At 49.3% G+C, this 12119-nt stretch overlaps 1 protein-coding gene across 1 annotated transcript in view; it reads right to left on the bottom strand.

The window, feature by feature from the left end:
* Positions 1-10594, bottom strand: part of LOC128844665 (myosin-16) — a 51280-nt gene extending 40686 nt beyond the window's left edge. The window contains exons 1-10 of the mRNA XM_054042578.1: positions 10508-10594; positions 7466-7744; positions 6420-6563; positions 5710-5866; positions 5224-5251; positions 3772-3868; positions 3449-3541; positions 2409-2472; positions 793-891; positions 27-130 (exon numbers count right to left, since the gene is read on the bottom strand). Of these exons, the coding sequence (XP_053898553.1) occupies positions 27-130; positions 793-891; positions 2409-2472; positions 3449-3541; positions 3772-3868; positions 5224-5251; positions 5710-5866; positions 6420-6563; positions 7466-7675 (996 nt within the window). The 5' untranslated portion in view covers positions 7676-7744; positions 10508-10594. The remainder of the gene's footprint in view (positions 1-26; positions 131-792; positions 892-2408; positions 2473-3448; positions 3542-3771; positions 3869-5223; positions 5252-5709; positions 5867-6419; positions 6564-7465; positions 7745-10507) is intronic.
* Positions 10595-12119: the final 1525 nt, after the last annotated feature.

Below are 12119 nucleotides of genomic sequence, written 5' to 3'. Positions count from 1 at the left end.
CCCCCACTTCATTTTTCCAGACTTACATCTGTGACAAGCAGCTCTTCCCCATCATCCATGTTGTCTACTGTAGTTACGCCCTGACTTATCCAGTGGTAATTCTTGGGATCAGGTGCCAGAAGCAAAGTTTCTGCAGAAGGAGGCAAACCAAAAGGTAATTACATGGTTTGACAGCAACGCAGTTACAAAGCAGTACCTGCACTGGACCTATGGGTGGAGAAGGAAAACTCTTCAGATGGGGAAGGGAATAAGGAGTTTCATTTCTCGGGGATCCACTTCTAATGGAGCACTTTCCGAGAGACTTCCTTTAGGGATGAGATTTTCAGACCCCCTATGGGATGTGGACACCCCATTCCCATTAAAATTAATGAGAACTGGACACCCAAATCTCTTATGCAAGATTGAAAACCTCAGCCTCAGTGTTTTCCCCATGTCTAGGGAAATAAGCAATCTCCATGCTCTAGCTATCCATCGCTTCAGTTTGCACCTGATGTTCATTACCTTAACACCAAACCTGATCAGATCAGCTGAGACCTTACATGGCACACCTTAGACCAGTCAGTTACAGGGGTTAAAGAAAAGGAAATACAACGTCCCCATCACCCCCTGTCCTGGTCTCCCGCCCTGGTCTCCTCCTCCTTAGCTGCTTCAATAGGAGGTCGCCTTCTTGAGTCAACCTACTTTAACCACTGATAAACAAAGCTTTGGTGAATAGATTTCTCATCCTGGAAACGGAGGACATATCAGGGAAGCCCGAGTTAAGAAGAGTGAATATACACAGAAGGGCCATACCAATCAGTTCAGGCTTCTTCTTAGAGAGGATTTGGTAGAAGATGTGATAGCTTCTCTCAGCTGCCTGCTGGGAAATGACACGAGACTTCTCTAGGAGATCTGAAATAGAGATGGGATCATTGGTAAACCCAGGCCTGTGTTAAGATTGCAGACGTAGGTAAAAGGTATAGCATGAAATCCTGGCTCCGTTGATGTCAATGGAGCCAGAATTTCATGTACAGTAAGTATCCTTTGGAAGCAAATTCCTTCTCCATTCACTCTCTCCAGCATGACAGTATAATACTTTGCACTCCTAGAGCATCCTTCAGCTGAGGATCTCAAAGAACTTTATAAGCTTCACAACATTCCCAGTTAGATCCGTTTTATTATAATTATTTTCCAAATGGGTGAGGCAAGAGATGAAGTCACTTATCCAGGGATAAGTGAGACTAACCTCACACTTGGTAAGGCAACTCCCATCCTTTCATGTGTTTATACCTGTTCCTGTATTTTCCACTTCATGCATCTGATGAAGTGGGTTCTAGCCCATGAAAGCTTATGCCCAAATAAATTTGTTAGTCTTTAAGATGCCACAAGGACTCCTTGTTGTTTATCCAGGGTCAAAAGTCAATGGTGGGTCCAAGGAAACCAGGATTTCTGGTTCTCAGAGCCCCGCTCTAATCTCCAGATACGCAACTGCCCCAAAGCTCTTTCCATTTCAAAGGATGTTATGAAAAGTCAATTTATTGCATATATGATTAAACTACTAATCATCTCTGAGATGCTCTTCCTCTCTAAAAAGAGCCATAGAAAAGACTCCCTGTGCCCTGTCATCATGTCCTATGCCCATGTGCATTGGCCCAACGGCGCTGTTTCTCGCTGACGTGAAGGAGACTTACATTTGATTCTGGTCTCTTACTCTCTTGGTCACACCAGCTGAGGCTGCAACTTGCAAATGATGCAGAGGCAGGAAATTCAGCCATTTGCAAAGAAGTCATTAGGGGAAGAAGCTTCTTCCATTGTTCAACAGCCAGTTAGGCTGCAGTTCTGATTGGCTCGGAGGATATCTACACCTCCTTGTCCAAAAAAAGAGGTGACTGCAACCTATGACCTCCAGAGAGGACTGCAAAGCAGGGACCAGTTGCAAGTAGCAGATATAGAGAATCCCCCAGGAAAAAAACAATCCATCTGTTTCCTCTCTCTCTTTCTTCTGCTCTCTCAAAGTCCCTAGCCAGGAAACCCGCCGGGGTCTCTATGCATGGAGTGCTGGGATATGTGGTTCTAAGTTTGGTTTTAAATGCATGTGTGCAAACAAAGAACAATGCACATTCCTAGAAAGCTATTTTTAGAATCCTAAGTATACCACAGTCATGCCATTGTCCTGATGATGATGATGAATACAAGTAACTGTAGCAGGTCTTTTCACCAGAGACCAGATTCTGGTTTTGTTTACACCAGAGCAAATCAATCAAGTTAATGGAATTAATTCCAACTTTGCCCTGGTGCAGAAGATGGCCATACAATATAGACCCTGACCCATGGGCCACTGATGTCAATGGGAGTTTTCCCACTCATTCCCATGGCCTTTGGATGAGACCCAGGGGGAAGTAAATGACAAAATTCATGTGGCTACTTACAGCTCTCAATGTCAGCCCCAGCCAGTTTGCCTGTGGTACCGAAGTGAATTCGGATAAATTTGCCCTGGATAAGAAAATGAAAGAGGAGGCCGTTTATTGAGATATCTGACTAAAAACAGGGAGTAGCTGAGAGATTCTGGGGGATCATAGGGGCCGTGCAGCAGGGGCATATGTGCAAGTCAGTGAGAAGCAATTAGTCTTTTCACAGATCAAATCTCTAAAAATCCCTTTGTTCTTGGATATTTTAGTATAGCTTAAAGAAACGATCCTATTGTTACAGCTGAGGCAATGCGGTATAGTGCGCACAACAGAAGAATGGGAGCGAGGAACACTCTCACGCACCTGCTATGAGACTTTGACAAAGCTCTTTGGCCCTGATTCAGAAAAGTATTTTAGCATTTACCCCATTGACTTCCAGGGGGACGTAAGCACGTGCTTCAGAGATTTCCTGAATTAAAAAAATCTCCATGCCTCGATTTCCCAGTCAATTAGAAGGCATGAATGATACTCACTTACTTCACAGGGATGGTCTGTGGGTTCATTTGCTAACCTTTGCAAAGCATTTTGAATTTGATCTCTAAGCACTAAGGGTCAGTAATACAGTGGATCATTAATATGAATGTGTATTTCTTACTGTACATAAGAAGGGCCATACTGGGTCAGACCAAAGGTCCATCTAGCCCAGTATCCTGTCTTCTGACAGTGGCCAAGGCCAGGTGCCCCAGAAGGAATGACCAGAACAGGGAATCATCAAGTGATCCATCCCCTGTCGCCCATTCCTAGCTTCTGGCAATGTTTGATTTTCTATTTTGGTGCCTGTTTTAGTGAACGTGGATGCAATGAAGCTTGATTTGGAATGTTAGCAAATGCAGGGTAATTAATGCGTGCATGGTCTTTTGGAAATGCAAAGTGCTAAATACATCCTTCTTATTATCTTTACTCCTAGAGAGGCTTCTTCCTCTGTCAACACTTTCGGGTTGCATCATTGACATAACCCCCCACCCAACGAAACTGAAGTCAGGAGAGAGGCTGGTACTTACAAAACGCGAGGAATTGTTGTTCCTGGTAGTTTTGGCATTTCCAAAAGCCTCCAGGACAGGATTAGCCTGGATGATTTGATCTTCCAGGGATCCCTGCACAAGAAAAGGCAGATTATTTTGGGGAAATTCTGTGGCCTGTGTTATACAGGAGGTCACACTAGATGGTCACAGTGGTTCCTTCTGGCCTCGGAATCTAAACACAAAAGACTGGAGTTTGGTTGCAAACATTTCCTGCAGCTCTTTAAAGAATAGTTTCTTCCAGGGAACTCCCAAGGGTAGCTGAATGACTGTTGTGACAGTACGCCCACGTTCCTGCGTCTTACCTTCCCGTCAAGAGCCTGCTTGCCCGTGCTGCCGATGTTGGCAAAGTACTGAATGACCTTTTTCGTGTTCTCAGTCTTGCCGGCACCGGATTCTCCGCTAAGTAAAACAAACAAGAGAAACAAGGTGTCGGTAAAGAGAAACAAGCAAAAGGTAAGAAATGATCTGTCGGTGTCAGGAGAGAAATAGCATTGCTTCTACTGTGTGTGTTTGCGGGCACGAGTCCTTTCTGGGGGGGACTGACCTTCCCAAGAACGAGCAGGGAAAGACTGAAGGCAGTTGCCCTGGGGAAAGACATCTGTGACGTGAACGGTCACTTACAAAGCTCACCGAGGCTGATTCTGCTTTCCCTTGCACCAGGGCAAAATTGGAGTAACTTCATTAAAGTCAAGAATAGGGGAGGGGTGTAAGGCCAATGTAAGCGAGAGGAGAATCAGGCCCGCAGTTGATACTTCCAGAAGAGTCATCAGGAGGAGTTTTACATTCATGCAAAATCGGCATCATTGCCCGACAGTTTTACAACACATGGCCCATACTGTGTGCTGGCAGCGGCCTGTGGCTGTAACGGGGTTCCGGCCTTTACAGCCCGGAGAAGTAGCTTGAGGAGGCAGAGGAAAGATCTAGGGCCAACCAAGAGCACTGTTCCTTTAAGGGTCTGAGACCTGGAGCCTTGTAGAGTGAGGGGTGGGAGGGAGCAAAGCTCCCCTCTCTCGCAGATGGGGGCTTGGGGTTATTAGACCCACCTGGGAAGGATCAAGAGATTGATAAATTAGCTCAAGGTGTGTGTGTGTGTGTGTGTGTGTGTGTGTGTGTGTGTGTGTAATATTGTTCTTGGTATGCTGGGTAGAAGTGTATTATTCTCAGAACTCAGAGGGAAACTGAGGCAGGGTGCCTGCAGGACCATTCCAGGCCATGAGAGGGCAATCTGGAGTATCACTTATCTACAGTGTCCATGCTGGGAAGGCGGGAATCATCCCAGTTTGCTGCATTATATCCTGGACACCGCAGAGAGACTCCGAGCTCACCGATCTGTGCATGGGAAGGGGGCAGACTGGGTGGGAGCGGGGGAATGTGTATCTTGCCTGCACTAAACCTGCAGAGGATCAGCAGAAATATTAACAGAGCCCGCAGGGGTGCATCAGGGGAACAGTCTCTACATTCCGCGCCCCCCACCCCGTTCCAAGTCCAGGGATGGCATTTGCAGCTGATCCTTGCACAGGGCACGCAAGTGTGGGGAAAGGCTCCTGACCCCCTTGCTCCCCACACACCTAAGGACAATTGGGGCCTTAGTCCGTGACAGTCAAGAACAGAACCGGGGCATCCTGACTGCCAGCCCTTGCTCTAACCACCGGACAGCTCTCCCTCCGAGACCTAATTCCACCTCTTCTCCCTGCGCCCCATTCCCCTCTCGCTCAGCGGAGATGACCAGCTGAAGACTCCCAAGGAATACTTACGTAATCAGCATAGACTGGTTTTCACGATCTGTGGGGGAACAACCAACAGGACAAGGCCAGGGTTAACGAGGCTCTCCACAATCCCCTAGGAACAAAGCGCCAGCCCTGCAGGCTAGCCCTAGGGATAGCGCCCTTGGTCCCTGCCCCTCTGCCCCCAGACATACCCTTCCTCTTCCATCCACACAGGGAAGCCTAGGCCAGGGGTATTGGCAAGGAAGGGGCAAGTGCCATCTTCAGAACATGGTCTGCAGGAGCCCTTCCATGGGGGGGCTCTGTGGCATCAGAGCCCTGGATTCGGGGGGAGGGAGGGATCTAGCTAGTCTCTCCCCTCCCAAAACTTCATGTGAAGCCCAATTTTGCAGCAACTTTCATTGCTGGGGCAAGCTCACCCCGCCCCAGTGGGATCTCCGGGGGCAGCCGTGGTTGGGATGAACAAGGATAGAGGCTCCGGGGGGGTAGGGAAGCCAGTTTGCCCTTCACACTCACCCTGGAGCATGTCATGGTAGGCATTGTCTGAGATGGAGAAGAGATGAGGGGGCATCTCAGTACGCTTCCTGCCCTTGTACATCTGGGCCACCCGGGCTCCGTAGATTGGCAGCCACTTGTAGGGGTTGATGGTCACGCAGAACAAACCAGAGTACGTCTGGAGGGTGAGAAAGAGAAGACAAACCAGCCAGCATGAGGAAAACCAGTTTGCTCTGGGCACAGTGGGAAGCACAGAGCTAGTTTATTGTGCAGCCTCAGGTGATACTTCAGGTCTCTCTAACGCCTGACACTCATCTAGCACCCTGCACTCAGGGATCTCAAAGGGCTTTACAATCATGAATTAGTGCTTCCAACACCTGTAGGGCAGCGTCATTCATTGTCCCTGTTTTACAGATGGGGAAACTGAGGCCCAGAGTGGTGAATTGGCTTGGCCGATTTCATACAGAGGCAGAGCGAGAGTGAGAATCCAGGCTGCCTCACATGCCATCATCTGTTTTAAGCAGGTGAGAGCCAAGCAGGCCTGGAGAAGGATTTGAATGGGGTGGAACTCAGAAAGAAGAAAGTGCCTCCAGATTTACACTGAAGTAACTCAGGTCTGGATCTGGGCCTCTGAATTGGCGTCAACGACTATTTCTGACCCACTAGTGCCTGGCACTGGCATGTTCATCACCACATGCTACTCGGCTGTCCCTTGCGAGCCTTCCACTTACATAGATCCTCATGTGGCTGTAACGCTGCCGCAGATTGTCCAAGACGCTGGCCTCGTTCAGGAAGGTCATGTTGGCCATGTCGCTGACCTGGTAGAACTTCGGTGGGTTCATCTGCTGGATATCATCCTTCTTCACGGTGACGGTCTGGGGGGTTAGGGAAGCAATATGTAAGTGGGGTCAGTCTGCATTCTGTCACCATCAGAATATTTGAGCCAGAGTTTGAGGTAACTGGTAAATGGGAAATAGAGCCTTACGCCCTATGGTCCCTGGGTTCAATCCTGCCTCTTTCAATAGCCACTGAAAGGTGTTAGGCCAGTGAGCACCCATCAGATGCTATGTGAGATGAGTTTGATGGTTTCCATGGACACCCAGCCATATCTCAACCCCTCCTGCACTCATTGTCAACAGCACCTTGTTGGCAGGCTCTGCAGAGAGGGCCCAGACCTGAATGGTCCATGGACACTGAACTTCCAGGTCAGGCCGAAGGCACATCAGCAGGGCAGGGAGGCGGGCGCGTGGATTGCTGCTCGCCATGCCATGCCTGCTCTGGGGATAGCGGGCTTCACTTGCCCGGGCTGCCAATCCAGCTGGAGGCTTTGTGTGGAAGATGCTCGGACTGTTAACGAGCATCCTTCCCACGAAACTATGGGCAGAAAGAGAGAGCTGCAAAGCAAACGGCAAAGCTCTCCTTCAAGCCCGGCCAGGTAGCCACTGCCACTTTCAGCCTGCCTGAGGCTAGAGGCTTCAGACTAACAATGTTTTGATCCTGCAAAGCTTTACTCACGTGAGTAATCCTTACTAGCACCGCTTGGCTTCAGGGCTAAGCTTATGTGGTCAGTTAACCCCTGGGCCTGGTTCCTTCCCCCTCTCGCCAGAGAATACAATGGATTTCCATTGATTTTAAGCCTCTGCCCCATAGAGGGAGGAGGGAGAAACCAGGCCCTGAAATCTAGAGGCTTACACTGGTGATGCAGCTGCAGTGTTAGGACAGTGACCCAGCGGGAGCTGTTGTCATTCTCACATCCAACTCACAGAGCCGACCGTACCTGGTTGGTCACAGTCTTCACAACGACTTGGTCACCCTTGTCAGACTGGATCTCCCCGGCAACGAAACCCTCCTTCTCATCCTTGACCCAGCACGACTTCTTGATGTCATAGGGCTTGTTCATGGCCTCCAGCTTCTCCTTCTCAGGAGGGTTCAGGAATGGCATGGGGTCAATATCGTCCCCGCACTCGCCTTTGTAGCCACCAGGCATCTTGGCTTCAGGTCAGGCAGAGGGTGAAACCGGAAGGAAAAGAGATGGGGAGCAGTGCTTCCTGCAAGGCTGTGAAAAGGGGGAGAACAGAGAATCTGGCAAGGAGCAGTGTGGGGAATCCTGAGGCCCTATTCTGTCCCCCACAGGCTACAGTAACCCCCTGTGAGTTCAATAGGGCCCCATCACGGCACATAGTGAGAGACTGGGATGCCCCAAAACTGGAGGATTGTTATCAAGAGGGAGGCTAGAAAGTGAGAGGTGATTTCTCCCACACCCCTTAAACCCTGTAAGCCCCAACGGTAGGTCTACACTGCAATGAAAAATCTGCAGCTAGCCTGTGCCAGCTGACTCGGGCTTGCGGGGCTTGGGGGCTAAGGAAGGGGTTGTTTAATTGTAGTGTAGACGTTCCGGCTTGGCTTGGAGCCCAGGCTCTAGGACCCTGTGAGGTGAGAGGGTCCCAGAGCTCGAGTTGTAGCCCAAGCCCAAACATCTGTGCTGCAATTAAACAGGCTCTTAGCCCGAGCCACATGAGCCAGTGTCAGCTGTTATGGGCCAGCCGTGGGTGCACAGGCGCCAACTTTTTTCTGCGCCTGTGGGAGCTTGCGCCCCCGCCCCCGCCCTGACTCCACCCCTGCCCCAAAGTCCCCACCCTAACTCCGCCCCTCCCTGCCCTTATTGGACCCCTCCCCAAATCCCCGCCCCGCCATGCCTCCTCCCCAAAGCGTGCCACATTCCCCCTCGCTGGGAGGGAGGGGGGAGAAGTAGGACGCAGCTCAGGGGAGGAGGTGGAGGCAGAGGTGATCGGGGGTGGGTCGGGGAGCTATGCGTGGATGTCTAACTGCAACGTAGACGTTCCCCAAGAGCCCCTGGCCTGCGGCAAGGGGAGAATTCCCCAGTGCAGGCCGTGCGTAGGGCCACCAAGAGTGCTTGCAAGCCCCAAATCTGGTGGTATGTTGGAGCACATCTGGGGGCAGGCAGTGTCAGTGGCATCTCCATAATGCTGAGCACTACGGAGACTCTGTGTGGGCTCTGGGCTGCGGAACGGCCCATCAGCAGCCAGAAATCAGACCCCAAAGCTTCCCTCCCTTACCCCAGGGAATGCATTAGCCCTAGCAGTGCAGTCCAGGATGCGAGCTGCTTAAAGGCTGGTCTGTGCCTTCCGGGCTGTTCCTCCAGGAGACATCACAGACCTGACCCCTGATGCTCTTGTCACCAAGCGCTACTCTCTGTTCCACCACTGCAGCTCCCTTGACTCCCTAGGGCGGCGGGTGCATAACCCAGAACAGTGTTCACTGCAATATTGAGCTGTGGTGTCGCAGCAGAAGTAGCTGCCTGGTTAGACAAGCCAGTCTTGGCTGACGGGGAGGAATCCCAAGGGGAAGGGCAGATGACTCTGGTTGCCAGCTGTTGCTCCATTTAGAAGATGCTGCTTGGGCCGCAGCCTGTTGCTCTCAGAATAGATTGGCACTACACGGAGAGAGATCTTGGTTGGGGTCCCTCTGGGGATCTCAATTTCCCCGATGCCCACTCAAGATCTTGAGGGTCTAAAAAAACCCAAGATGCAGTACTGCTCCTCCAGGCACTGGAAGCGATAAGGGAGGCTATGGGGGCCAAATGAATTCATGGTGTAACGCCACTGATTTCAGTGGATGAATTTCACCTCACCTGCTGGTCAAGCAGGCAGAGATAAAGGAGGTTCAGCGAGGGAGTATCAGCAAATATTTTCCTTTGCGCTCTGTGTAGCTAAATTTGACTATTATTATTCCCAGGTTTGCAAGAGTTATTTAGAGCCGGATTCTGCTCTCCCTTGTTCTCCCTACGCCATCAGCAATCCCACTGAAATCAACAGACTCACTAGTGAACTAAGTAACATTACACATGAATAAAGGCAGGGGAGCAGAACTTGGACGCTGGATCTTTAAAGCATATTAGTAACCGATTCGATTGAAAGGTACATTGCACTAGACTACCACTAAACATACACGCATGTAAATACAACTAGCATACACTTCGGTCATCCAGTGCCCCTTAGCTGAGGCTCTCAGAGCCCTTTACAGATTTCAATTCAGTAAGCTTCACTATCCCTGGGAGATACTATTTTATAGATGGGGAAACTGAGGAATGGCCTAAATCTTCAAAAGTGTCCATCAATTTGGGGTTGCCTTGGTGTCTGAGAGGCCAACATGAGGCATCTCAAATCGGATATTTCTGGCCGCCTGCCTTTCTACCTGAAGCTCCTCTGAAATCAGCCCCTGAGAGTCTTATTTTGGGACCCCAAAACAGAGGCATCCAGAAACCGGGGACATTTTTGAAAAAGGGCGCAAAGGTCTTGCCAAAGGTCACATGATAAGTGGCGCAGCTGGCACAGAAGCCCTGGAACACCCCTCTCCGGTCTAGCCACTGAATAACACCCCCCACTGATGTCTTAAATTAAGTCGATGATTAAAAACAAGTACAGTGCAAGGAGGTTACTTTCACTGTTCTAATGTATTTGATCAAACTGCCTCTCTAAAGGACTCTCCTCATTATCGTCAATGGGTTTTCAGAGCAGGCTCTCTCTTTTTAAGATTCTGAGGTTTAGTTTTCCAAGGCTTCCGTTGATGTAACAACTATAATATAAAACTATCTGTGAGTTCAAAGTCTCTCTGGCATAAAACACAATGAAAACAAATCCATGCTGGGTAAGTTAGAGGGGTAGCTATTGCTTCTTATAGCCTGACATTATTCCCTCCCCCGCCTCCACTTTCAATTCCTGCCCAGTACGGCTGCATGAATCACAGCAGAGCTCCCCAATACACCTCTTCCCGACCGTCACACATAGCAAGTACCTACCACTGAGAGTGCTGGAAGACGTTGCGTGTTTACAAGGGGCTGGCCAGCTTCTCTTATACCCACCCAAAGGGCCTGAGCCAGCATTTCCTTTAAAAAAAAGAACAGCGCATTAATGAGACACAAACTCAGCTGGCCACACCATTGCAAACCTGATTGGCTAACGTTCATGTCCCGCAGGAGAGATCAATTAATGCCCTGTTTCTTGGGGAATTCTCCTTCCCTTTCTTCTCCTTATAGGGCATCTTACCAACTCAACTGCATGAGTCCAGGGACCAGGGGCTGAAATAGAACAGCTGCCTAATGAATTTTTCCTTCAAAGGCACAACTTCAGCCGTCTCTTTCCTGCCAGGTGACGGGTAAGGATTTCACCAGTGAGGGTAGCTGATCAGTGAAAAGCAAGAGTCCGGCTCAATGGTACTTGGAGTGCCAGCTGTGCCCCTACTTCTCAAGTGGCGCTATCAGTTTTGACCCAGTTAAGCTTCCACTTGAAAATAGTTTTTAGTCCTTACATTTGTGATGAAAAACTTGTGAATCTGAGCTGTCTGCCTGAGTCTGCAGGCAGACAAACAATGGCATCTGTTGTGGAGTTGCAACTGCTTACACCAGGACTGAATTTCACCCAACTGCTCTAGGAGGTGGCAAGTTTGGCAACTGCCCCCCAGTCATATTGCAGTGGCATGTTGACTCTGAAGTCTAATGATGACCACTTCAGTGTCAACTTTGCTACCTCCTGCACTGCTGCGTGTTTCGATAGAAGCATCTGACGACTCTTGTGGCTGGAGCATGAGTAGTATCCCCCATCAAGGGGTTTTGTGTTTACTTAGGTGAGTATACTAAGGAGTGAGTTTGCTGGCAGAAATGTTTGCAGAAACAGCAAATTTGAGGCAAATATTAGGGAAATGGAGAAAGCAAATTTTGAATTTGCAATGGTGAGTATTCACACTGAAAATCTGATTCATCCAATCAGGGAACAGAAATGGTACCACATGATCTGTATGTCCAATCAGAATTAACTAATCCATCTTGAATTTTGAATATCGAGTGGTTGCATCAAGAATGAACTACAGAGTGTGACTTATTTGCCGAGCGTATTCGGTGAATAATTTCAAACGATGAATTGATGAGTGGAAGTTATACGTGACTCCTGAACAATCTGTCTAGAGAGCGCGAGAGGGGTGAAATTCATTAGATAAATTACTGACTGTGAATTATTCATCCTGATCTATTAGACATAAAGGTCTGTATTATCCATGTGTGGGAGCTAGGTTGCAAAAAAATAGTCACACCTCCCCATGAGGTTATAGGCCAAGCTGGTTAATCATAAACAGGCACAAGCTCATCCAACCAAGAGGCCAGAATCAGCAAACATTTGGGGTCAAATCCAACTCCCATGAAAATCGGCAGAATGTTTCCCTCTGACTTCAGGGATACTGGCTCAGCCTCACATGCAGAATGTTTTTTTAGTAATACAGGCCCAGACCTGGAAGAGACTGACTGCCCTCGTTGACGTCAGTGGGAGTTGAGGGTGCGCAAGACCAGGCCCTTAGACAGCAGCACATCCTTCACACTCCCAGATCTTTACATGTGCACTGGTGGAATTCAAAGGGAGATG

The sequence above is a fragment of the Malaclemys terrapin genome, chromosome 10, assembly GCF_027887155.1.
Source record: "Malaclemys terrapin pileata isolate rMalTer1 chromosome 10, rMalTer1.hap1, whole genome shotgun sequence".
Lineage (NCBI taxonomy): Eukaryota > Metazoa > Chordata > Testudines > Emydidae > Malaclemys > Malaclemys terrapin.
The sequence above is the reverse complement of the archived record's forward strand: the minus strand, read 5'-3'. Positions and strand labels throughout refer to the sequence as shown.